At 43.7% G+C, this 27,357-nt stretch overlaps 3 protein-coding genes across 6 annotated transcripts in view; 1 reads left to right on the top strand and 2 right to left on the bottom strand.

Annotated features, from left to right (window-relative positions):
• Positions 1 to 27,357, top strand: part of CEP85L (centrosomal protein 85 like) — a 193,651-nt gene that overhangs the window by 42,419 nt on the left and 123,875 nt on the right. The window lies entirely within an intron of this gene.
• Positions 10,875 to 13,193, bottom strand: LOC135982327 (general transcription factor II-I repeat domain-containing protein 2A-like). The gene has a single exon (XM_065588395.1). The coding sequence runs from the start codon at positions 12,946 to 12,948 to the stop codon at positions 11,140 to 11,142; it is 1,809 nt and encodes a 602-aa protein (XP_065444467.1). The 5' UTR covers positions 12,949 to 13,193; the 3' UTR covers positions 10,875 to 11,139.
• The window catches only part of PLN (phospholamban), a 40,776-nt gene continuing 32,009 nt past the window's right edge, over positions 18,591 to 27,357 (bottom strand). The window contains exon 4 of the transcript XR_010599594.1: positions 18,591 to 26,987. The gene's annotated coding sequence lies outside the window, so the exon portion shown is untranslated. The remainder of the gene's footprint in view (positions 26,988 to 27,357) is intronic.

Genomic DNA, 27,357 nt, shown 5'->3' with positions numbered 1-27,357 from the left:
AGCACTGGGATCATGGAGCCTGCTCAGATCACCGCGGCAATTATGAGCACTGTGAACACCACGCGCATTGTCCTGGAGTATATGCAGAGCCAGGACACGCCAAAGCAAAACCAGGTGAGGAGGCGATTGCAGCGCGGCGACGAGAGTGATGAGGAAATTGACATGGACATAGACCTCTCACAAAGTACAGGCCCCAGCAATGTGCAACTCATGGTGTTACTGGGGCAGGTTCATGGCGTGGAATGCCGATTCTGGGCCAGGGAAACAAGCACAGACTGGTGGGACCGCATCATGTTGCAGGTGTGGGACGATTCCCAGTGGCTGCGAAACTTTCGCATGCGTAAAGGCACTTTCATGGAACTTTGTGACTTGCTTTCCCCTGCCCTGAAGTGCCAGAATACCAGGATGAGAGCAGCATTCACAGTTGAGAAGTGAGTGGCCATAGCCCTGTGGAAGCTTGCAACGCCAGACAGCTACCGGTCAGTCAGGAATCAATTTGGAGTGGGGAAATCTACTGTGGGGGCTGCTGTGATCCAAGTAGCCAACGCAATCAAAGACCTGCTGATATCAAGGGTAGTGACTCTGGGAAACGTGCAGGTCATAGTGGATGGCTTTGCTGCAATGGGATTCCCAAACTGTGGTGGGGCGATAGGGATATGGGTTCCGTTTATCTTGTCACCGGAGCACCAAGCCACCGAGTACATAAACTGCAAGGGGTACTTTTCAATGCTGCTGCAAGCCCTGGTGGATCACAAGGGACGTTTCACTAACATCAACAACGTGGGATGGCCGGGAAAGGTACATGATGCTCACGTCTTCAGGAACTCTGGTCTGTTTCAAAAGCTGGAGGAAGGGACTTTCTTCCCGGACCAGAAAATAACCGTTGGGGATGTTGAAATGCCTATCGTTATCCTTGGGGACCCAGCCTACCCCTTAATGCCATGGCTCCTGAAGCCGTACACAGGCAGCCTGGACAGGAGTCAGGACCTGTTCAACTATAGGCTGAGCAAGTGCCGAATGGTGGTGGAATGTACATTTGGACGTTTAAAAGCGTGCTGGTGCAGTTTACTGACTCGGATAGACCTCAGCGAAGCCAATATTCCAATTGTTATTGCTGCTTGCTGTGCGCTCGACAATATCTGTGAGAGTAAGGGGGAGACATTTATGGCGGGGTGGGAGGTTGAGATAAATCGCCTGGCCGCTGATTACACGCAGCCAGACACCAGGGCAGTTAGAGAGCACAGCAGGGTGCAGTGCGCATCAGAGAAGCTTTGAAAACTAGTTTTATGACTGGCCAGGCTATGGTGTGAAACTTCTGTTTGTTTCTCCTTGATGAACCCTCACCTTCCCCCCCCCCCGCTTCACTCTACTTCCCTGTAAGCTAACCATCCTCCCCTCACCCCTTCGAGCACCGCTTGCAGAGGCAATAAAGTCATTGTTACTTCACATTCATGCATTCTTTATTAATTCATCACACAAGTAGGGGGATAACTGCCAAGGTAGCCCGGGAGGGGTGGGGGAGGAGGGAAGCGCCGGGTGGGGTGGGGGAGGAGGGAAGGACAAGGACACACTGCAGTTTAAAACTTTAAAACTTTAACACTTCTTGAAGGCCAGCCTTCTGAGCTTGGGCTATCATCTGGGGTGGAGTGGCTGGGTGGCCAGAGCCCCCCCCCCACCGTGTTCTTGGGCATCTGGGTGAGGAGGCTATGGAACTTGGGGAGGAGGGCTGTTGGTTACACAGGGGCTGTAGCGGCGGTCTCTGCTCCTGTAGCCTTTCCTGCAGCTCAACCATACGCTGGAGCATTTCAGTTTGATGCTCCAGCAGCCGGAGCATCGACTCTTGTCTTCTGTCAGCAAGCTGACGCCACCTATCCTCTTCAGCCTGCCACTTGCTCTCTTCAGCCCGCAATTTAGCCCGCCACCTCTCCTCTCGTTCATATTGTGCTTTTTTGCACTCTGACATTGACTGCCTCCATGCATTCTGCTGTGCCCTGTCAGCGTGGGAGGACATCTGGAGCTCTGAGAACATATCATCCCGAGTCTGCCGTTTTCTCCTTCTAATCTTCACTAGCCTCTGTGAAGGAGAAACATTTGCAGCTGGTGGAAGACAAGGGAGAGGTGGTTAAAAAAGACACATTTTAGAGAACAATGGATACCCTCTTTCACGTTAAATTTTGCTGTTCACATTACACAGCACATGTGCTTTCGTTACAAGGTCGCATTTTTCCTCTTATATTGAGGGCCTGCCGGTTTGGTGTGAGAGATCACTCACGCAGTGCCAGGCAACAGAATTCGGCTTGCAGGCAGCCATGGTAAGCCACAGTCCTTTGGCTTTTTTAACCTTCATAACGTGGGAATGGTTTCAAACAGCAGCGCCCTCATTTCCCATATCAAGGACCCGTTGGGTTGGCCATTTAAAATGGGTTTGTAATGTAAAAGGAGGGGCTGCGGTTTCCGGGTTAACATGCAGCACAAACCCAACTACCCCCCAACCCCCACACACACCCCCAATTCTCTGGGATGATCACTTCACCCCTCTCCCCCACTGCATGGCTAACAGCAGGGAACATTTCTGTTCAGCCAAGCAGGAACGGGCACCTCTGAATGTCCCGTTAATAAAATCACCCTATTTCAACCAGGTGACTGTGAATATCACTCTCCTGAGGATAACAGAGAGATAAGGAATGGATGTTGTCTGCATGCAAGCAAACACCGGGACCATACGCTGCCATACTTTGTTATGCAAAGATTCCAGACTACGTGCTACTGGCCTGGCGTGGTAAAGTGTCCTACCATGGCAGATGGGATAAGGCAGCCCTCGCCAGAAAGCTTTTGCAAAGGCTTTGCAAAGTACATGAAGGAGAGCTTTCTGGAGATATCCCTGGAGCAGGGCCGGCTTTAGCAAGAGCCCCTTGGCGGCCAGGCCCAAAGCCGCGGGGGCGGGGGCCGGGCCCGAAGCCGGGCCGGGCCGAAGCCGCGCCGCGGGTTGGGCCGAAGCCACGCCGCGGGCCGGCGCACTCGGCCGGAACCGGGGCTGGACTAGGCCGTGCCTCCCCGGAGCCCTCCTCGCGCCCCCCACCACCCTGGGTTATCTAGTGCTGCCTGCCCGCCCCTGCTTCTTTTCAGACTTCCCGCGAACCTCTGAGGGGAGGGGAGGAGGGGGAAGTGAGCTGGGGGCGGGGTGGAGAGCTGCGGCGCAGAGCTGCGGCGCAGGGCCCTCTTGGCGTGGGGCCCAATTCAGCCGAATCGGCTGAATCAGCCTAAAGCCGGCCCTGCCCTGGAGGATTTCCGCTCCATCCCCATACACGTTAACAGACTTTTCCAGTAGCTGTGCTGGCCGCGATTGCCAGGGCAAATTAATCATTAAACACGCTTGCTTTTAAACCATGTGTAATATTTACAAAGGTACACTCACCAGAGGTCCCTTGTGTGCCCTCAGGGTCTGGGAGCACGCCTTGGGTGAGTTCGGGGGTTACTGGTTCCAGGTCCAGGGTGATAAATATATCCTGGCTGTTGGGGAAACCGGTTTTTCCGCTTCCTTGCTGTGAGTCGTCGTCATCATCATCATCATCATCATCTTCACGTACCCCGAACCCGCTTCCCTATTGTGTGATTCTCCATTGATGGAGTCAAAACACACGGTTGGGGTAGTGGTGGCTGCACCCCCTAGAATGGCATGTAGCGCCGCGTAGAAGCGGCATGTCTGCGGCTCTGCCCCGGACCTTCCGTTTGCCTATCTGGCTTTTTGGTAGGCTTGCCTTAGCTCCTTAATTTTCATGCGGCACTGCTGGGCGTCCCTGTTATGGGCTCTGTCCTTCATGGCCTTTGAGACCTTTTCTAATATTTTGCCATTTTGTTTACTGCTACGGAGTTCAGCTAGCACTGATTCGTCTCTCCATATGGCGAGCAGATCCCGTACCTCCCGTTTGGTCCATGCTGGAGCTCTTTTGCGATCCTGGGGCTCCATCATGGTTATTTGTGCTGTTGAGCTCTGCGTGGTCACCTGTGCTCTCCACGCTGGGCAAACAGGAAACGAAATTCAAAAGTTCGCGGGGCTTTTCTTGTCTACCTGGTCAGTGCATCTGAGTTGAGAGTGTTGTCCAGAGCAGTCACAATGAAGCACTGTGGGATAGCTCCCGGAGGCCAATAACGTCGAATTCCGTCCACACTACCCCAAATCCGACCCGCAAAGTTCAATTTTAGCGCTAATCTCCTCGTCGGAGGTGGAGTAAAGAAACCGGTTTAAAGGGCCCTTTAAGTCGAAAAAAAGGGCTTCGTCATGTGGACGTGTCCAGACTTAATTAGATTTAACGCTGCTAAATTCGACCTAAACTCGTAGTGTAGACCAGGCCTCAGACAGGGTGTGTGTGTGTGTGTGTGTGTGTGTGAAATATCAAATACTAAGTTTTGGTGTGTAAGGGGGAGAGAGGGATTTTAAACTCCATTATTATGTATGAAAGCATTAATTCTAAAAGCATCAGCTTTTTACTGGTCATTAATGAGTACTGAATCTGTGTGCCTGTAAGTGCTACAGGAAAGATCTTATAGTGTGTAAACCACTTCTGTTCTAAGGTTCATGAAACCCTAGAAATGAAAATTGGGGAATTGAATTTTAATGGACAATTACAAATAACTTGTGAATTTGGCCAATCAAGAGGTGGCAGGCATAGTTATAAGAGACACTAAAAGTATTATTAGTTCTGTGGCCTACAGCTGAGAATCAGAAGTCAGTTGGCTCAATGCCAGAGCTGCCAGTAGTTCCTGTTTTGGCAAAAGATTCTTGGATTTTGAACTTGTGAACTGGGTTCCAGGGGGCATCCAGAACTTTTGTGCCTGGCAGGCTCCTCGCTCTCTGCTTTGCTCTTCTGGAGAGCCTTGCCAAACCAGTTGCTTATTCCTTTACTCAGTACAGCTGCTGGAGAGACTTAGTGCTGATGGTTATTTTTTATGAGGGGAATGAAGTCGGGGAGAGAGAGCTGGGTGGTACTGGCAGGGGTTGCTACACTTAGCATTGGAGGAGAGGGAAGACCGCTGCCGCTTTTACGGAAGATGGAAGTGAGAAGCAGAGTGGCTCATCTGCAGGATGGAGGGTGGGGAGGGCTGGGAGGCCCTGGACACCTCATCAGTATCAGGGGAGCACAGGGGGCAGCTGCAGAAGCAGAGGAGCCCTAAAAAGAGTTTGTGGAAGGAGGTAGCAAGAGGAGGGTGCAGAAGAATTTACTGACTTGTGTAAATGATATAAGAATTACTTTCAAAATGCCCCGACTTGCTGGAACAGTAGGGTCAAATCTGAGCAGAATGGATGAATTCTTTCATCCTTCCAAGGCATGCAAATTGCAAGCCATGCAATTTACTCCAGTGTGTGTGTCTGTGGATATAAAACCATAAGAGTGAGGCCCTGTTTGCACTGCATGGACACAAAAGCCCACCTTTGTGTACAGACCTACTTATGTTTGTAATTATGGGACTGTAATTTGGAAGGCCAATTGCATGAATTGGGTATTTGCATACTATTTTGCTGCTTTCCACATACCCCAAATATTTAACTTTTTTGAATTGTCCCTGGAAAAATGTTTGACATGTTGACAACTATATCCAGTGGTCAGACAAGCACATGAATTTATGCTGATCCTTCAAAACTGGATCTAGCATTTGATTCTAATTCTAACTTTCATTTTATAAGATAAATGCTGCTGTTTATGGTATTCTTTAGCTGGTTTCTTTTTATTCAGAAAAACATTGCATTTACTGTAAGAAATTAGAAAGCAAAGTTATTAAAAATGCTCAGTTACTGAATATTGAATTCAGGCTTAAATTTTGGCTGTAATCAGAAAAGCTATGCTAAAAATCATGCTTTCATTCTTCTGCTACTTAAAGGGGTGCCACATGTCCGGTTTTCACTTGGACAGTCCGGGTTTAGGCTTGTGTATCCGGGTGCCATTTGACAAGCCCAGATGTCTGTCTGTCTTTTTTTTAAATCTGTGGAAAAGATGGCAACCCTAAACGGAAGGAAGGAGGCAGCTCAGCAGCTGCCGCTGTCTCCGAGTCCAGGCTGCTTATGCGGCTCGCAGTGGTGCATGGGTCTGTGCAGCCTGCAGGTGGTGAGCAAGGCGGCCCTTGCCATGCCGGTGAAGGTCCCGTGAGTGACAGGCAGGGCCTTAGGGGAAGAGACGGAACAGGGCCTCGGGGGTCTGGTTACCAGCCATTAGGAAGGTGGCAATCTTAGCTATTTAATTTTTTTTTTTTTTTTTTTAAACCAAGCAAACGGTATAATCAAACTACCTAATCTAGCCAAACCAATGCATTTCCTCTCTCTGTAAGAGAGCAACAGCAGAGAGCCCTTGCAGGGAGACTCTGCAGCCTCCTGGTTATAACAGTAGCTCTAAGGAGGAGAAGTGGGTATGTTGCCCACATTTGGGAGCATACTGACTAGAACCACAAATAGGCCCCATTCCTTTTAGTGAGTTCTGCAGATGCAGAGTCACACACAGCCCTATTTTAACTAGTTTGGTTCCATGCAGGCACAAAGGTAGGCTTACGTGGTGCTTGCTACAGGATAAGGGCTATGGTATGGATCCATATGGCCAAAAGATGCATTGTGAAGGCTGTATTGTTCCAGCAGGAGCCTGAAGGGAGACGGGTATGTAGGGCCCGTGACACCTTTCAGTATTGAAGCTGCCTGCCTTTTACTGCACTGTTGCAGACCACTTTCGTGCATGGAAAGCACTGTTACTCTACTCACGTTATTCAAAATAGAATCTGATGTGGTCTGTAATGTAAAAATAAACCCAACAAAAATAAATCCTTTTGACATGAATACAGAAGACATAAAAATGGAATTATGGAAAATAGTCAGCCCTGTGCATTTATCTCAATAGGGATGTTAAAGCTACTTTGGAAATAAATGACAAATTGTTGATACTGGATCTGAAAAGTAATTCTTTAATTTTATCACAGAAGTAATAGGTTGCAATTTACTAACTACTTCTAGATTTCTTCTGCATTCAGCTTAGTCTAACTATACTGGGGACTCGAATGTTCTCAGAAAAGGAGTAACAAAATTGCTTAAAAATTAAGAGGATGAACTAGGGAACATCTTTCATTACTTCTCAATCTGAAAGTAATGAATTTTTGGGAACTTTTGGGCCTATCATGAGCTCCTGCATGACTGGGGGGAGTTAAGAGTACCAGAACTTGCATGATCAGGCTCCCTATTGCTTTAAAAGGTAAATTGATAGCCTGGATCTAAGTAATGGTCATCAGTTACTTAAACCCATTCTCTAGCCATAGATTATTCATATGATATGTCAGCACTTCTGAATTCACTGATTTTAAAAATGGGATCTCAAAAGGAGTCCAGTTAAAGAGATGGAAGAAAGTGGAGTACCCTACCATAGATTGAAATTCCCAGGAGAAAAAGAAAGTTGTTGAACTAAAGTAAAGACCAGAGAGTGCTGCCTGGTCACACACTAGGTGAGGGAGGTGTCTTCCCTGACTGCATGTCGTATTGATTTCTGGTTTGGAGACTGCAAGCCTTTAAGATTCTGTCATAGATGACTGCAATTAGAAAGAAAAATAGGCTGGCTGGAAATTAAAAATTTCTTTGTAGCCCAACCTGCTTATTTTGTTTTGGACTGGAGTTCAGAAAAGAAGCTTCTCATTTTTGTATTGTACTTTCTTGGCAACAGTTAAAAGTACACCTCTACCTCATTATAATGCTGTCCTCTGGAGCCAAAAAATCTTACCGCGTTATAGGTGAAACCGCGTTCTATCGAACTTGCTTTGATCCGCTGGAGTGTGCAGCCCCGCCCATCCGGAGCACTGCTTTACCACATTATATCCGAATTCGTGTTATATCAGGTTGCGTTATATCGGGGTAGAGGTGTAGTATACAGAATGGCATCAAGACATGCTTACTCCTTATCAAAGATAAACTTATAGGGCTTTTGTTACACAGGAGACAGAACATAGGAAAGCATTTTGTGAGCAGGTAGAATGTCACTTGTTGCATGACAAAAATCTAATATTAATCTTAGTTATTAAAAAGGTATAAAATAGTGATAAGCATATTGGGCTGGCCCTCTGTTCTTGAGGTAGTGCCCTGCACTCACTGATCCATGCAGATCAGTTTTTACTTTGCAATCTTGGTCTCTGTCCAGAGACTGGGAGGAGGGGGTAGTGTATTCAGTTTCTAGTGGAGGCAATGGAATAGGAATATCTTAGTGAGCAGGAATATGCTCAGAGGTGACACTTCAGATGGCTTATGGAGAATTGTTGACCAGTTCAGAAGGATGTTTGATAGTTACACTGGGGAAAATCCTTAAGTCCCATTAAGGATATAGAGGGCACTTGTGTGGGTGAGATCTTAAAGTGCATGACTTAGATTATTTGTACTAATTATTAATGGTAAAAGGATGCTGGAAAATGAAGTCCTGTGATTGCTAATAAATATGATAATGCAGTGTTGTTGTAGCTATGTTGATTCCAGGATATTAGAGAGACGAGCTGGGTGAGGTAATATCTTTTTATTGGGCCAGCTTCTGTTGGTGTGAGAAACAAGCTTTCGAGCCACACAAAGCTTAAGAGAACAGAAGTTGGTCCAATAAAAGATATTACCTCATCTACCTTGTCAAAGTAAAGTTACTCCAGTCTGAGTTACTCAGCATTGCCTGTCTTCATTATCTGGATATTTAATTAACAGATGTGTTAATTTTTCCAAAATAGGATTATTTGTGTTCTATAGTAGATCACTAGGACCTGTCCACAGACTCATATTCTATTTTGCTACAAGCTTAGTGATGGCCCTGAAAATTAAAGGTCATTGGTTTATTTACAAAATATTTTTGTTACTAGTGTATCCTTAGCACTATAGCTTAGTAACCTTAGTAAGATGATGCAGCTGGTTGATCTGAGTGGGAAAGTCTCAACAGTTGTGTGTCCAAGTTCTTTGTATGGAAGTTAACAGTGCTCCTAACTTGTCAGATCACCTAAGAGGAAACAGTTGTTGAGTTTGTAGGGCTAACAAGTGGAATTTTCTGCTGTTATTGCTGTCTTATGACATTGGTGTGTTTTTTTGTTACTATACAACATTAACCTGAAAATAAATGCAATGGAATTAATTCTCTAGTCCAGTAAGGTTGCTTTGCAACTGGTAAATGGCATAAAGCCTTAGAGTGCAGAAGATGACCAGTGGAGAATTCACCCTGTACAGAGTTGCTCTCTGCTAGTTTAAAACTGGTAGAGACAACCCTACTGCCTGTTTTCACACCCCTGACCGACAAAAGTTTTACTAACAAAAGTGGCAGTGTAGACATAGCCATAGTCTTTGTGTGGAAAAACACCACAAATTTCTTCTTTTGGTTCATGTTACTTTTAGGGGGAAAGACACTCATGAATAAAACCCAGAATAGCACTTTTTATGGTGCTCCCTTGGATTATCTATAAATGTTTGCAATGTATTGTCTAATATAGCTTCCAGATAACTCATTAGTGTGGCGATTGATGGCTTCTGTAGGACTAGATGTTCCTTGTCCCTATAACTTGGGAAGAACATTCAACGTTCTCTTACTGTATTGCCTCCTCTACTCGTTTTCAGCTCCACCAGTTAGGCTAGCCTCAGTACTCTGCTTGTCCATTCCTTCCATGACCATCTCTACCTTTCCTTCATGCTGCCATCAGGCCCAGAATACCCTTCTTGAGCTGGTCTGCAAGACAGCAATCTTCACATTCAAGTCTTTCTATGAAATCTACTTCTGTACCAACTCTGCAGATTAGCTGGCAGATTGACCTTTTTTTCCTATTGCTTAGTTAGAATTGTGGTCAAGATGACTTGTGTGGTCCATTCACACATGTTAATTGTACATTGTGGAACTTACAAGTCAATAATCTATGTGGGACAGTTGACTATGTAGTTTAATTTCCATAATGATGCTGCAAAGCAGGAAGTAGCAGGACTACCATGTACCATGGCCAAAAGAGGATTACAGATGTCAAATGTTTTATCTAGACCTGCTGCTGGGATTCCAAAGGTGATGACACCTTACAGGTGCAAGGATACAAGAAATAGTCCCTATAGTATTTAAAAAACAAAACATTAACTTTCCTAAAATAGCTTTTCAGCAATAGTGATGTGTTACAGAATACATGAACACTACTTTTTAACATTAATATTGTAGTAGAGCCTAAAGGCCTCAACCAGGTCATAATTTTTATGCAATAACTTACTTATGAGTAAAAACAAAAGTAGATAAAACACCATGGTAAAAATGTTAACTATATAGTTTTTTAAAAAGACTAATTGGTTGTTCAATATTCAGAATTCTCACCAAACAAGTTTGTGTTTTTACACCTGCTCTATATTTCACCATTTCAGTTATGCTATTTTCTGTCGATTTTAAAGTGAGATTAATTTCTCAGAATTTAGAATAATTTTATAGAATGTGAAGCACATTGCTTCAGTTTATCAAGAGTCATTTGTGTCCTTCTCTCTTCTGCCCTTAACATGAAGTGTATCAGGAGCCCATTACCTCCACTGTTTCCTGAGTGATGATGTAAAGCTCTTTCTCTGGCTTCTAAAATTGCTACCCTGTGCTAAGTTTCAGATTTCACCCTTGTACATTGGATGTGAGCCGAATGCCATTACAATTGCTATGTTAGGGATTTGCTGCTACTCTTAGGTAACACAAGAAAATACATTAGAGACTGCATTGCGCAAAATGGCTTTTTTTCCTATGGCACAAGAGTTCTTCTAATAACTAATGTCATTAGAACAGAATGAACATCTCATTTTTTGAACTAATTATAGCAAGATGACTATCTAAAACAGGGGTGTCAAACTCAATTGCACAGGGGGCCAAAACTCAAAACTCGCGGGCCGAACAGTATAACCATTTATTTAACAGACTAAATATTTATGTTTTTTAACCATTAATATGAACCAAAATACAGGATATCATTCCAAAATAAATACATTTCAACTTAAAATATTTTGCTCTTCATAAAAAAATATCCTGTCAATACAATACATTCAAAATCTGTACATGCTGGAATATTAAAAAATCTGAAAATATAAATAAAAAATTGAATTTAAAGCAAAAGTATAATCATAACAAATCATAACATTCCATTTTCTTGTCCTATTTAGTCAGAGCCTGATACTTGGAGTCTTTTCTTTGCAACAAGTTCGTTTATGTTTGGGGTTAGGTTCTGTGTTGTGAAGATTCTCAGGATCGATTGCAGGTGTTCATCAGTGAGGCGACTCCTGTGTGACGTTTTGTTAATTTTCATCACAGAGAACAGCTGCTCGCACAGATATGTGCTGCCAAACATGGACAGGATTCGAGCCGCATGTTGGCGGAGCTGCGGCATCGCTTCAGGAATGAAGCGAGTGAACTGTGCTGGCCCCGCAGTGTCGTACTTTGCCTTCAGTGTCCCGTTACATTGCAGTTCTATCAGCTCCATCTGCATTTCTACAGGTGCGGTTTCCACATCGACTGCAAATGGGTTGCGAAGCAGCTCGAAGTTACTTTTCTGTGCCTCAAAGTCACTGAAGCGCCGTGCGAACTCAGTGCGCAGCGCGCTGAGTTTTTCAGCAAAGGTGGCATTTGGGAAAACTGTGGCACTTTCTTGGTTCCGTATTACTTGGCAACAGGGAAAGTGAGACAAGTTGCATTGGTGCATTTGTGTCTCCCATAAGCGCAGCTTCACTTGAAATGCCTTCACTGCATCATGCATATCGGTTATTATGTGCTCCCGTCCCTGGAGTTGAAGGTTTAAAGCGCTAAGATGCGACGTTATGTCAGCCAGGAACGCCAACTCACATTTCCACTTTTCATCCCGCAGAACTGTGCAGTCTTTCCCCTTACTGTCCATGAACTGGCAGATTTCCTCTCGCAGCTCAAAGTGTCTTTTGAGAACTTTTCCCCGACTTAGCCACCGGACCTCCGTATGATATGGCATATCGCCAAACTCGCTATCTATTTCCCGCAGAAAAGACTGGAATTGGCGGTGATTTAAACCGTGGGCTCTGATAAAGTTGACGGTTTGTGTTACAGTGTTCATCACATGATCCATTTTTAGGACTTTAGCACTCAGCGATTCCTGGTGTATGATGCAGTGATACACTGTCAACTCACCGGCACAGTTCTCCTCCCGCATCTTTGAGCGCATCCTTCCCACCAGTCCATTTTTTTCACCACACATAGCAGGTGCGCCATCTGTTGTAAGTCCAACGAGTTTTTCCCACGGCAGTTTCATGTCGGTTACACTTTGAAATACATTTCCAAAGATGTCTTCTCCTTTCGTTGTCCCGTGCATCGATTTAATGTCCAGTATTTCCTCTGTTACGCACAAATTGGAATCCACACCACGGATAAATATCGCCAGCTGTGCAGTGTCAGTCGCGTCAGTAGTTTCATCCACGGCAAGGGAGTATGCAACAAAATCTTTTGCTCTTTCAATCAACTGTGTTTTCAAATCAGTCGCCATCTCACAAACCCGATTAGCAACAGTGTTTCTGCTGAGGCTTACATTTGCAAACGCTCGCGTTTTATCTGGACAAAGGACGTCGCACACTTTCATCATACAATTCTTTACGAATTCCCCCTCGGTAAACGGCCGTCCTGATTTGGCGATCTCTTCGGCCACAATGAAACTTGCTTTCACAGCAGCTTCACTTTGTGATTTTGCTTTGGTGAAAAACGTCTGCTGGGATGTCAAATTCTTCTTCAACTCCTCTACTTTTTGTAGCTTCTGTCCTGCGCTCAGGTTTTTGAATTTGTTCTCATGTTTCGTCTCGTAGTGCCGTCTTAGGTTATACTCCTTCATTACAGCGATATTACTCCCGCAAAGGAGACACACTGGTTTACCTGCAATTTCAGTAAACATATACTCATTCTCCCACCGGCTTTGAAAGCCTCGGTTTTCAGAATCAAGTTTTCTCTTGGCCATTGTTGGGGTCTAGCTTTGATTTGATATTAGCGTTGTATACATCAACAGACCGCGAACTTGAACCGCGGCTTGCCGTTGGCGGCAATTGCACTGCATCATGGGATTTGTAGTGTGTGTTATTGGGGCGTCATATCACAGGGCCATTAAAAACAGATATATAAAACGATTTCGCGGGCCGGATATAGTTGTATGGCGGGCCGGATGTGGCCCGCGGGCCTTGAGTTTGACACATGTGATCTAAAATGTTTCTGTACTGGTGACCAAAGGGCTTGACTTCATTTAGAGCTAGAATTTAGATTGTGGGTCTGTATCTTCTTTTCTCCCCCACATATATTGTGCATTGAACAATTCATGTTCATTATGTGATTCTTTTTTAGTGAAATTTTATTTCTAATTTTGGGAAAATACTGTGCTTGTAGAAACAGGTTTCTGAGGTGTTCCCTGGTGGGATGTTGAGTATAAAAGAAAGGGTTATGTATTTTTGTGTAGCATAAACTACTTGGAATAAGGTGCTTGGATACAATGGTGATGAGTAAGGCTACGATTATGTCACAGAGGTGACAGAATCCATGATTTCCCGAGATCTCTGTGATACTGGGGGGGGCGCCGCCACAATTGACTGGCTGCTGTCACCGATGGGAATCTCTGAGCTGCCCAACTGTTGCCGCTGGCAGTCTCCCCCCCCCCCCCCCCAATCCGCAGCTCCCAGCCCCCACCAGCAGCGGGACCCCAGAGCTGTGGGGGTGGGGAGACTCCTACAGCTCCCAGCCGCGGTGGGTACCCTTGAGCTGCCCAGCCACCACTGCTGGCAGGGGTGCCCCCCCTCCGCAGCTCTCCAGTTGCCGGCGGTGGTGGGAGGGCCCCTCCTCCACAGCTCCCCAGGCGGGACCAGGGGTGGGACCCCTGCAGCTCACTAGGTGGGACCGGGACCACCGCAGCTCCCAGTCACTGAGCAATGGGGTCTCTGCAGATCCCAGCTGATGCAGGCAGCGAGCAGGGTGCTGGACCTCCTCTCCCCAATTTGTCATGGATATTTTTAGTAAAAGTCAGGAACAGTTTCTGACTTATGATACCAAACTGCTTGCTCAGGAAGGATAGACAGGGGAAAAAGGGAGGAGGTGTTGCCTTATATATTTTTAATATAAAACCTTGGACTGAGGTGGAGATGGGTCCAGAGAAGAGCAACAAGAATGATTAAAGGTCTTGAGAACATGACCTGTGAAGGAAGGCTGAAAGAATTGGGTTTGTTTAGTTTGGAAAAGAGAAGACTGAGAGGGGACATGATAGCAGTTTTCAGGTATCTAAATGGGTGTCATAAGGAGGAGGGAGAAAACTTGTTCACCTTAGCCTCTAAGGATAGAACAAGAAGCAATGGGCTTAAACTGCAGCAAGGGAGGTCTAGGTTGGACATTAGGAAAAAGTTCCTAACTGTCAGGGTGGTTAAACACTGGAATAAATTTGCCTAAGGACGTTGTGGAATCTCCATCTCTGGAGATATTTAAGAGTAGGTTAGATAAATGTCTATCAGGGATGGTCTAGACAGTATTTGGTCCTGCCATGAGGGCAGGGGACTGGACTCAATGACCTCTCGAGGTCCCTTCCAGTTCTAGCATCTATTAATCTATTTAGTCCGACGTAGTCTAGAATTAAAATCATATTAGCCTTTCTGTGTTTATCGTTAATGCAGTGTCTGTTTCATCTTCACTTCTTCTCCTTTCCTTATAGTAGATTTTGATTTTTCCAGACAAATTTCAGACAATCTGCTGTTTTGGAAACAAAAGTTTGTGCTTTCCTGTAATTGGGGGTGCAAATATCAGAGCATGTCTGACTAATTGCCTTACAGATACAAACAGGTAGCTAGATGTCTCATTACTACTATTAATGCAGAAAAATTGATGCAGCCACAGCTATTTGCAGGTGCAAAACTGCCTGCAAAAACAGAAGAAATCACTGAAAATCAAGATTGTATACATGTCTGAATTTTTCCAATTGTAGTAAATATGCAAGTATTTGGCAAGCTTTCTATGTTCAAATGTTTTAATCACAAGATTATTTTTGAAGGCAAAGGGTAGAAGAGGAAGCAGCCTTGGGGCCTGAGCCCACTCCAGATTGTCAGTGGCAGAAATCCCATCAATTTAATTTGGAGGAAGATTTAGCTGTAAGAATAGCACAAGCATTAAGGCCACTAAATCTTCCCATTGGTATAAGAGTTTTATTTGTATTTGTTGAAGCAATTGGCTGACCTTTCCTGGAAAAGCTTAGTTCAGCCTTCAATTTTTCTAACAGGAGCATAGAAATTTTGAGTCCATTCTCTTAACGGAAGTCTCCTGGACAAGGGAATGTTAAACTGATGCTCCCTTAATATTGTATTGTAGATCCACAGCTATGAGAATACCACTGTAGACCAATAACGGAATGCTGAAAACACACATGGATCATGGGTCTAGTCATCATTTTGCAGTTTTTTATCGAAAACCCAAACAAACCCAAAACCAAAACTGTAGGCAGGGCATGAGGTGTGAGTATAAAAACCAACAGTGCGTGCCTGCCTCCGTGTTGCTAATTTGTATACCATTGAAGAGTTTTAGCGTTATTTTTAGAGTACTGTTGTGGAATTCGATGCTCTTTTGCCTCAAGAGTTAACTTTAAAATGTTTTTTGCAGGTTTTTTTATTAGCCATCTTAGAAATTGGAATTGAGAGAGAGAGAGAGAGAGAGAGTGTGTGTGTGTGTGTGTTCCCATCTCCCATTTAGAACTTGTTACATAGTAGTAGATCTCTGGTCCATTTCCTCCAGTACCCTGTCTCCAACAGTGGTCAGCACCAGATGCTTCAGAGGATGATGCAAGAACCCTCACAGTGAGCAAATGTGGAGTAATCTTTTAGAGGTTAACAGATTTATTTTGGCATAAGCTTTACCCACGAAAGCTCATGCCCAAATGAATCTGTTAGTCTTTAAGGTGCCACTGGACTCCTTGTTGTTTTCGTGGATACAGACTAACATGGCTACCACTCTGATACTTTTAGAGATTGTCTTCAATCCTGAAACATAAAAAAAAACCAACTCTCTCCCTTCCTGTAATTATCATTAACTATTATTGCTTGGGGTATACTTGTTATCCATATAATTGTCACTGCCATCTTTTTGACTCTTGGTTGTAAGTTTTTGGTCCCAACATCATCCTGTGAAAATGAATTCCACAGACTAATTTTGTATTGGGTGAAAAATGTTTCCTTTTTATCGATTTTTGAGTTTATCAGCTTTAAATTTCATTGAATATCTCCCTTGCTCTTGTGATATGAGACAGAGAGAACTGACGCTCCTGGTCTTCGAGACCATCCACTATTTTATATACATTTATCATGTCCCCTCTTATTTGCCTCCTTATTTGAAGAGTAAACAATCCTGTTCTCTTTAATCTCTTGTCATATGAGAGGTTTTTCCATCCCAATAGTCTCTTTAAATCCTCTGTGTCTTCTAAAATGCAGTTTCTTTGAAAAATCAATGATTCATTTGCTTTTGAGGTATTCTCAGATCTTCAGATTTCTTATTGGTGCCTTCCTCAGTACTCTTTTATGGGTCTCCCACCACTTAACTGAGACCAGTCAAATATTAGTTGAGGCAAGATTACTTGATTTGACCAGAAATATTAGGGATTAATTTTTCCTATATATTTCTATAATCATTACTGTTCGTAGACTTTTGGTTGGTCCCAGAAGATGGCTGCACATTCAGTGAATGAATTTCAAGGATTGCTGGTAAAAGTAATCACAGTATTAATTTTTAGGCAGCTTTCCAAGTAAACAAGATAGGCTTGCAAAAGAAAATTGTTCATGGGATTAGAGGATGCTACTGTTCTTTTGTGTCTTTTGCTTAAGAATATACACTTCTTCACATTTTTAAGAGTGTAAAATTACTTCCTAATGTACATTATAGATCAGGCCACGTTGTGCTTTCTTTAAAATTGCCAACCATGCCTGGGAAGAATTTGTTCCCACTATAAACATGTGTTTTCCTCTCTAGAATGGCTCATCAGGATATAGGATTTTGTGCTATCTTCCCTTTAGCTAAAGCTGGGTATATGGTCAATTGCAGAACCCGTACTTCATTATCATATGGAAAGGAGAGTTTTTGTTGCATAAACAAACCTGGCAATTTTTTCATCAATTACCTCTTTTTGTAATCTGCTGATTCTTATCACAAACTTATCTATGGTTGTTTCTGGATGATGGAGATTTTTTTCTTCTTCTTTTTGCTACAGGTGATATACTGTGGCTATGTGACATACATGATGTGACTGAAACACTATCAATGGCAGATAAATCTGAAACAATAGAAAATGATGGTGGTCTTGAAAGTGGATAGTCTTCAGAATCCTGTATGTTGAGGATGGATTCTCCTAAACAAAATAAGTCAATGCAGTTACTTAATTATTATTACCATACTGCTCATTTAGTATTACTCATTGTATTCACTGATACTCAGTACTACTTTACAGGTGAAATTGTAAAAGGAAGATCTGCCTATTTCAGCTATTTATTTTTTATCACATCTGAATCTAAAATGATAGTTGTTACTCTATGGTACTATATATTTGTTGCTCAAACATGAGAATTCAAGAATAGTCCAGAAGGAAGACAGGCAGTCTTAAGAAAGAAGTATGAAATAAAAAAAGTTTACCAACCTGAAGATCCGGCATGTTCAGACATGTTTCTTTCATCATCTTCAATGCAGCTTCCTCCTGAGAAGGAACACTTCTCATGATGTTTCATTCGGGTAACCAGGCCTTGGATTTCTTTGTTGCACTGTTTGCATTTTGCATGCATGCCTGTCTTACCCATAGGTAGAGGAACTTCATTAAAATATTCCCAAACTGGGTCTCTTTTACGACCTGCTGCCATTATAGGTTTCCTTTCTAGTGAGAGAATGGTATGGTAGATTTCAAATCAATGAAGGCTACACTCAGAAAGACCTCAAGACTTCTGGAATATGCTGCTCAAACAGATTCACTTTTGTTTCTACTGCCTGTCCCTCCCTTCTCACATTTATCTCCAGACTTCTTCTCCTTGTCTATATCTATTCCACCCCCCAACAATCTTCTATTCATTGAACTTTTTGAAACTTTGCACTTTTAGAGAGAGGTAAGAGATTGACTTTTTGTGTACACAAATTTGCAGAGGGACAATAGGGTTGAGGTCTGTTCTTTCTTTCTTTCTTTCTTTCTTTAAAAACATAACATGCATGTTAACAGCAAAAATCTCTGGAGAGACATATCCACAGTTTAAGAACTGCAAAACTGAGCATCTCTGGTATCTTCTAAACTGAGCATTGAGTCCCATTGGGTAGATAGAAAGATTAACCTAAATAATCTATACAGAAGCCCCTGGAACCCCATAAAATTGGGTCCCTAATCTGTGAACTATTGGAACTTATTTACAAAACTTTTCTTAAACATTACAGGAATATATTGTCTCATACTATAGAATTAGAATTTGTAGTCCCTATTTCATGATGAGATATCTTTGAGCTATAATGTATCTTAATTAAAACTACCTTTAGATAGGTTTTTTTCCTCAAAAAACATTTTATCCAAAAAATCTGATTTAAATAAAAAAAAAATCCGATCTTTTTGAGTTGTTGTTTTGTTTTGTTGTTGTAAATCATTGATTTTTATCCACCCTGCAGGCAGGTAAAATCTGCGATCCTTTGGAAAGATGTAGTGCTCAACAAACAAAGAACATACTTTTCTTCCTCAGCATTTAGTTATTGCCAGAATCCTATTTTTCACTTCCCAAATGCACAGTGTCTTTCTGCAGGTAACAGTAAAGAATTGCTAGCTTCTTATATGACTTCTGTTAAGTAGGGCTAGACTGCACTGCCTGTCTGCCATATTAAGGTTTCATATAATACCATTTTAGAGTGTGTTTGTTTTATAGCTATATTTGTGCCCTCAGTAAGAGACTATGCCCTAACATCTACCTATAATGTTACATGCAGAAATGTGCAGTTCTTATGGAAAACTGCAGTGCATCATTGTGTAATTCCTGGAGGCAAAGCCACCCAAATGGGTCTTGAAGCTTTGGATGAGATGAATGATAGCACATTGGAATATGTTCAGTAAATCACCATGCAAAACAGCATGTATAGATGGGGCTAAATGCATTTTCTGGTGTGTGTGTGTGGGGGGGGGTAGGATATAGGCCTCCTATTTACTCCTAGGTATCTTTCTCCTGTTCACATATTTGTACTGTCTTCCCTGTTGCCCTTTTCCCTTGGAATGGTTCCCAAGGGAAAAGGACAGCATTGGTCTTTCATTTTTTCCTAACCACTTCTTCTCACTCTTCTGTTAATTGTAACACTAAAAGTGGGGAACAGATCATTGTTGGGAAGGGGTGAGAGTGTCTTCTCAGGCTTCACCTCACTATAAATACATTTATGTTCTGTTCTATATAGGTTTTGATACCATGCTTATCACGTAGTATATGAGTGCCTTCCAGTAGTGCATCAAGCAACATGCCTATACATCTGTCACATGTTTGTTCTCTCATCTCTGGTTTTATGACTTCTCCTTGAAGTGTTGCTTTTTCCATTTTTTTCTAGATAAAAGGACACTGTTAATCTAAAAATCACCTCTCCTTCTGAAAGTTGTATATCTAGTGTTTAAAAATAATCCTCAAGATTACTGGAACAGAAGGAGATTAGAAGTGGGGAGGGAGTTATCATTTATCTCTTTCTTTCTGCGTTTGATAGGATTTTGTGTGTAATCATTTTTACTGCGCTTTTTGTTGGTCATTTGCACCACACTCCTGCATTTATCTTGTGGGTGCTCCCTTGAGCACCCAGTGCCCAAACTCTGCAAGAGATTGTATACCAGTAACTATTGCAGCACCAACACTAATGCGGAAACTGAAGAGGCAGCAGGCAAGGGAGTGAATAGAGAAAGAGGGGGGAGGAGAAGGTGTGTGAACAAGTATCTTTTGTGGCATTGTATCAATCTTGGGTCTACCCAAAACACCCTTATAAACCAAAAAAGGGAACAGGACAAAAGGGGTGCTCTGGCACAAAATTTAATTTAAAAAAATGGCATTTAAAAAAATCAAGTTGACAACACTCCTTAGTGTGTTGCTGTACTGGAATTACACTTAATTGTAATTCTTAGTGTGGGTGTTTTGCTTTTTTTGACTGGAAAACCAGAAAAAGAAAAAGTAACACATTGATGTATAAATAGACTGTTCACAGTGTACTAGTAAGATCAATTTACCCATTGACGGCGTAGCTTTATTTAAACATGTTTTTTAATTTAATTGCTGAAATACATTTTAAGATTATACATAATGGTATGCTTTAAGTTAGACGTGTGTGTGTGTGTGAGAGAGAGAGAGAGAGAGAGAGAGAGAGAGAGCTGGATGAACAAATCAGAGCAGCAGCCCTGCTTTCCCTTCAAACGGCCATCACAAAGTCAGACTCAGCAGAGGTTATTTATAACTTGTTTCCACTGACTGTGAGATAAGTGGAAACTTACTTTTGGACTTGCTTGATATTTTCTTTGGTTTCTCTGTGATCATAGGGATATGAAATCTCTTCTATGACTGTAAAGAAAGAGATGGTATAGTATCTATCCTCTCTCACAACAGGCAATGGATGCTTTTTTTAAAAAATAATTCTGCCATCCATGCCCCTTATTAAAACCTCCCTTTTAGATAAGCAGCTGGATAAATCCAATTTAATAAGAAAAACACAATACAATTGTGATGGGTTCCCTGGGGTGCAACCTGGAATTGGGGTACTGCTGAGTCCTCTGGATTTCCAACCTGGGCTCCCTTTCACACTGTGATGTTGTGACAAGCTAGAGACCATTCCTTGTACTGCACTTACACAGCCATCCACAGGCAGGGATACACCCAACTGAGTTACATGAATGCTTCTCCCAGCCACTCATGAACCAGCAATAGAGAGTCTTCAGCCAGTTTCCCCAGCCTAGGATCCCAGAGCTGTACCATCTTGCCCTGGTCAGAAGCCTGACCGGTGTAAGTTTATTACCCAGTTTGCCACTCCCTCAATGTGGAGAGGACATGCACCAGCCCTTGCAACCTGAGCAGATTTCCCGAGCACTTCAACCAAAACGCACTGTTTTAGATAAAATATAAAACAGATTTATTAGCTACTGATAGATTTTAAGTGATTATAAGTAATAAGCATACAGATCAAAGTTGGTTATCTAAGAAATAAAAATAGCAATCTGAGTGCTAGAAAGAAAACAGGATTTAAATCGAGCAGTCTCACCCTGGTAGATAATACTAGCGGGTTACAGATCTTCGCTACACAGGCTGGAACTCTCCTTCAGACTGGGACCACCTCCCCAGTTCAGTCTTTGTTCTCCAGACATGTTTCAAGGTGTTGAGTTGGGGGGGGAGGAAGTGAGGCCCAGTGATGATGTCACTTCCCCTCTTTTATAGTTTCTTCCAGCTTGCTGGAAAGATCCTTTGCTATGATTTGAGTGTCAAGCAGTCTCCATTGTCTATGTGCTATCTCTGCGCAGTCTCCATTGTATACAGTTCCTGGGATAGTCCTTGGGAGCGTGGAATCCTTTAATGGGCCATCAGCAGTGTCTGACTGCTTCCATTGTTGTACCTGAAAGGTTCCTAAGCTCACAACCTATTTCAGTAACACACACATAGCAAAACTTCACAACTCCACATACAATGACAGCACTTACAATCAAACATTAATATCCTGTTAAACAGATCAAGACTTTAAAAATGATACCTCAAAAGGCAGACTTTGTACACAGCATATCATAATTATATGACACTGGTGATCATGGAGGTTCCGGGGTGCTGTTTTTAAGCACAGTGTGCCACACCTCTCCCCCCCCTTTAGTTTACTGCAGGAGTGTTAGTCACTGACTAATGCAGAGGCAGTGTGCCCAAGGTCCTCTTTAGGTTTTGACCATACAACTTTCAAGTGTTGCTAAACAATGTAGTGTTACCCACATGAGCCCTTCCAAAGTTCTGTGTACCTTCTCTGGGAGTTGCTAGAAAACATCTCTTTATATTTGTGTATCTTGTATCTCACAAGGCATACTTTGTACAAAACATACCATAATTATATGACAGTGGTGAATATGGGGGTGCCAAGGTGCTGCTTTGAAGCACAGTGTACCACAGTAGTCTCTTAATTTTCAAAATACTGAACTCTACACAATACTTTCCTCTGAATAGCCTACCCTTGTGGAGCAGACGTTCTGGAGTACATCTATTTCTTCTTTGAGTGCTTCCTCATGTCGATTCCATTCTAGGTGTGTGTGTGCCCCCGTGTATGGTTGTCAGAGATTTTTGGCGTAGCAGTATCTGTAGTGTTGGCTATGGCACCATCTTGAGTGCCGTGCTAATGTGCTGTTTGAAGTGCTTAGGGGAGTCCCATAGAAAGGACAAGTGCAGAATCTGTAAAAGCATTTGCCCTAGAACCCAGAAAGAGCGGGATATCCACTTGAGGGCCCTTATCCTGGAGGCTGCACTTCATCCTGCATCAGAGCCCTCCCTCTTGGACCCCATGCTGAGCACCTCGGCATTGGTGCAGAATGCATCGCCGGCACCGTTCCCCGCCCAGCACCGTTCCCCCCTCGCCAGTGCCTAAAAGGCTGCAAAAGAAGAAGAGTCTTCTGGCATCAGAGGGGAAAGGACCTATGTCAGGCCACGTGCCCGCCCTGGGGCATCATGGGGATACCACTGTGGTTGGACCCCCCAGCCAGGCCAGGGGTCCGACTCCTGGGAGTGGCAGGGGACTCCGGCTTCTCCTAGGGCCCTCGTTGCCCGAAGCAGCCCCGGCAGCTAAGGAACAAGCAGGCTGACTGCCGTGCCAGACTCGGCTAAGACCCCAACACCGAAGGACAAGCCAGTCCTGGGACTGCCCCATAGGGCAGTGGAGCACCCTCCATCCCTGGACTGCAGGCGTTGATCCCCATCTCCACGGCCTAGGACCCCGGCACCGTACCATTGGTCTCTGGTCATAAGGTCCAGGTCCCCGATTCTGTGCTCTCCCCCTATGAGGCATGGGACACCAGAGTGGAGGCACCGGTCCCTGTATCCCTGGTATAGGCAAGCCTCCCACCAAAGATCACCACTGCGCAGGTCACCTTTGCCTAGACGGTCTCCCAGACATAGGTTACCACCGGGGCGGGATTGCTCCCTATCACATCACCTCCCTGTTACCAGTCGCCAGCTAGGCACCGATCCTCGCCCTCATCTCACTGATCGCCAACCAGGGTCAATCAGCAAACTCCGGCCTCGATGGCCCCGTCTGGGTCGCTGGTACAGCAGTGGTCCGAGTTGGACCGGGAGTTCAGCCCTTCACCAAGGAGGGGTGATTTGCCGCTGACCCGCGAGACCGGTGTGGAATCTGCAGCAGCGTGGCAGCTCAATGGCCATACCAGAACCCGTGGGCAAGCCCGTAAAGCTGGTCCCATATTCCCACCAGTCTTCCATGGCCGCCTCAGAAAAGCTGCCTCCAGGACTGGAGTTGGAACACAGCACTGAATCTGATGTGGGGGCAGCGCAAGAGAAGCAAGGGGAACCCGCCCCTCCCCCAACCATGTAATCATCGTCATCATGGTCTCTGGATGAAGCGGTGGAGGGTCCCTCCGAAACGGGCAGTCCCCCCTGACAACTTCAAGGAGCACCAGGTCCTCCTTAAAAGGAGGCTACCAATTAGAACTTAAATATTGAGGAGTTTGTGGAGGAGTCCGACAACCTCTTTTAATGTTATATCCTCCTTCACCCCAGCCCGGGTCGCGCTGCCTGTCCACTTAAGATTGCCAAATCACTGTGGCAGACTCCCTCTTCCATTCTGCCTACTTCTAAGAAGGCGGAAAAGAAGTATTGCGTCCCTGTAAAAGGGTTCAGATATTTGTACACCCTCCAGCGGCATCACTGGTCATGACCGTTGTTACTGAAAGGGACAGGCAGGGCCATGTGAGTGGCACGCCAAAATATAAAGATGCTAAGAGACTGGATTTGTTTGGCAGAAAAGTTTATTCGATGCCCAGCCTGCAATTTTGGGTGTCTAACCTCCAGGCCCTGTTAGATAGGCACAAATTTAATATGTGGGACGCCCATGTTTTTCGCAGCCGTGAATTTCGTAGGGCCCTGCTCATAGGGTATGTCTACACTGCATTTGAACACCTGTGGCTGGCCCCTTGTCAGTGGGCTCAGGCTTGTGGGGCTTGGGCTGTGGGGAAGTATAAGTGTGGTGTAGGTGCTTGGGCTGGAGCCTGAGCAGTGGGACCTTATGAGCAGGGAGGTTCCCAAAGCCCGGCCTCCAGCCTGAATGTCTACACTGCAGTTTTACAGCCTCTCAGCCCAAGTCTGCTGTCCTGGGCCAGCCATGGGTGTTCAGTTGCAATGTAGACATACCCTATGAGTTTACAGGTGGAAGGGACCACCAGATCATCTAGTCTCAACTGCTGTATATCACAGGCCACTAAACACCACCCTGCCACCTCCACACCAAGCCCAACAGCCAAAATTAGACCAGATTATTACAGCCTTCAGGAGACTAAACCATTGTTTGTGATAGGGAGAGTACGGGAGTGATTGAGGTGTACTGGTTCAGACAGTTTAAAAGTAAGATGAGTCTTCACCCTTATCTCGCATCAAATCCTCACTGAACCTTTTTTCAGGTTCAAATTCCCTATTTGCTGTTCTCATTTTCTTCCAGAAGCAGCATGCAGACAGCTTCAGGAAGACTCAGGTGATCATTTCTTCTTTCCTCACCCTCTAACTGATGGGTTTTACCTTCAATGAGAACTTACTGGGGAGCCTTCGGCGTTTGGGATATGTATCCATTGCTTATCCATACTGAACCTTGAAATCTTTTTTTGAGCATTGCCACTAATCTGGGTAGGCAGTTACTGTAATGTCTTGCTTAAAAACACCCTCAAGGAGAAGCTTTGATTGATATATTTCCCCCCTTCCCTAGAATGTATATGAGAGTGCCTTTTGAAAAGTCAATTTTCCCATGCTGAATCCTGGGAGTTCTGCCTGTACTTCTCAAATGGCTCTGAATTTTTTGTTTAATCAAAAATTCTTTTTGCAGCCTCTGCCTGGTTCTGTCCCTCTGAGACTAGGGTTTGCAGAGCACAAAATACTGTCAGGTTTACATTTTATAGTTGATCATTCCTTTTTGAAAGGTTTGTTTGTTCAAATGCACTGAAATGTTTTTTTGCTTCTTGAGGTTTGCGTTATTTTTTTCCAAGAGCCCCTATTTTTTTTTCCTTTTAATGAGCAAAAAGGGAAAGATTTCATGCTTGATCCTTTCATCAACATATATGTACTGCATATTTAAAATGGAGTATTAATGTGGTGTAATTTAGATGTGCATCATGTTAGATCACCTAGTTTCATCTTCACTTGGGGCATAACTTCAAACCATATTTGTAATGAACCATGTTATGCAGGAGAATGAGTATCTCAACCAGGCATTTCTCTTCTGAGAGAGAGAGAGAGAGATTATAGATATATGCAGTACTCCTGAACTCAGAGGGTGTCTGTTTGCATTTTGCAAGCTACTTAGGTAATGGCTTCTAAAAATCAAAGTAGAGGGTTCTCCCCCTCTCCCATGACATGCTTCAGCATGCCCAAATGGCAGCAACATTTCCACACTGTGACCATACATTTGTCCATGCTAAATTCTTAACAGATGTGATTCTGTGAGAGCCATCCTATTCTTTGCCCCATTACTTTAAAGAAACAATTCTAGATTACAGCAACCAAGGCTATAATATCAGCTCAGGAAAAATGTAATGTAAAATTGAAGGTTACGTGGGGATGAATCCTGAAGCACAATGATGATGGTTTTAAATAAGTCCCTGGTGGGGATGTTTTGTGGCATTCTGCACAGCATGTGTGAATGCCAGGGGTGGGGAGATTTTATGAAGAGAATGGACTTAAGAAAAAAGAAATACCACCATTTAACATCCTAACATTACTGTTTAAGACAAGTGCAGCACTGTTACAAATACTAAGAAAGTAAACTTTCTATAGCATGTCCTCTGCCAATGCTGTGTGTTTTGAGGGGGAAGGGTAGATCTGAATGTAGCAAGGGAACTTGTATGTTCTGAAAGCAAGGAAAATTGAGGTGAGTGACTAACTGATCCATCTGTGATATTGGAGTGAATAAAATATGATTTGCCTAACTAATCAGTTATGACTTGCAGCTTAATTCAATGAAACTTTACCTAATGTACTTAATTTAAAAATAAAAGGGGTAGGTGTTTGAGTTTTGAGGTGAGAACTGAAGAGTAAAGCTGAGTGTAACTGGGATCCTTTCCATCTGGCCAAACACAATGCCATGTAATTGATAACCTAGCAGAAGGAATTGTGGGAAATGGGTGAGGTGTGACTTTTGGCAAGAAGGAAGGTTGGGGAGGGGTGTGTACCAGGCATTTGCTGCTCCTCTCTGTAGGACGAATACTCATTGGTTCCACCAGCCTCTGATTCTGAGTATCTAGGCAGCTCCTGGAGGACTTGGAGCTCTTTTTCCCAAAAAGGCCACCCTCTTTGGGTAAAGTGCACCAAGGGCCTCCAGAAGAGGGTAGCAGATGCATGGTATACTGTCACACAAGATCATTGCAAAACAGCAGTACGAGGGTAATGAAGTGGGTGCCAAAAAACAGTCACTGATAAGTTAGATGACACATTTGGACAGGTTGATGTCGAAAGGATATTTCTGAGGGTGGCTGAGAATCGGTCCATCATATTGTGGAACTCATTGTTCTTGTTTTAACAGTCCATATTTCCTCCATGTGCCATGCATTCATACTGCCTTTCCTCCCTGATCTGCAGCTTCTAGCTCTCCAGGGTTTCCTTTCTCTCTTCCTGAAGCAACTTCATTGTCACCTTCATTTTCTGCAGGCTGTTGAGAGGCTTTCAGGCTGGCATCTTTGTTTTCTTCCTGTCTCCATCCTCTCAACAAGAAAGCATTACTGAGTGTTGGTGGCTGTACTAATATTTCAGCAGCCTTCTTGGTGTATGACTGATACATCTGTAGGTAGATGGAATTTCAAGGGAAATAAAAACAAATGTAACAAAATCATCCTAGTTGTGATTTTTTTAAACCATATTTGAGCAGCAACATGAATTATAGACTGTTGATAAGCTTGTCCTTAGGATTTTTGTTTGTGTCCTGTGAATTATATGTGCTTTGAATGACTTGCCTACCAAAACAAACCAAATTGTGATTTAAAAAAAAAAACACACTTAAAAATGATTGAAACATTGTAGGCTACATCAGATATTATAGGGAGCAGTTTAGAATAATGTGATGTATTGATTCTGATTTGTTTGCAGTCCATTGCTTAGGTAGACAAATTCTGGTCAGCACAATGACTATGTAATGATTTACTCACTGCCAG

The sequence above is a fragment of the Chrysemys picta genome, chromosome 3, assembly GCF_011386835.1.
Source record: "Chrysemys picta bellii isolate R12L10 chromosome 3, ASM1138683v2, whole genome shotgun sequence".
NCBI classification, from domain to species: Eukaryota; Metazoa; Chordata; order Testudines; family Emydidae; genus Chrysemys; species Chrysemys picta.
The sequence above is the reverse complement of the archived record's forward strand: the minus strand, read 5'-3'. Positions and strand labels throughout refer to the sequence as shown.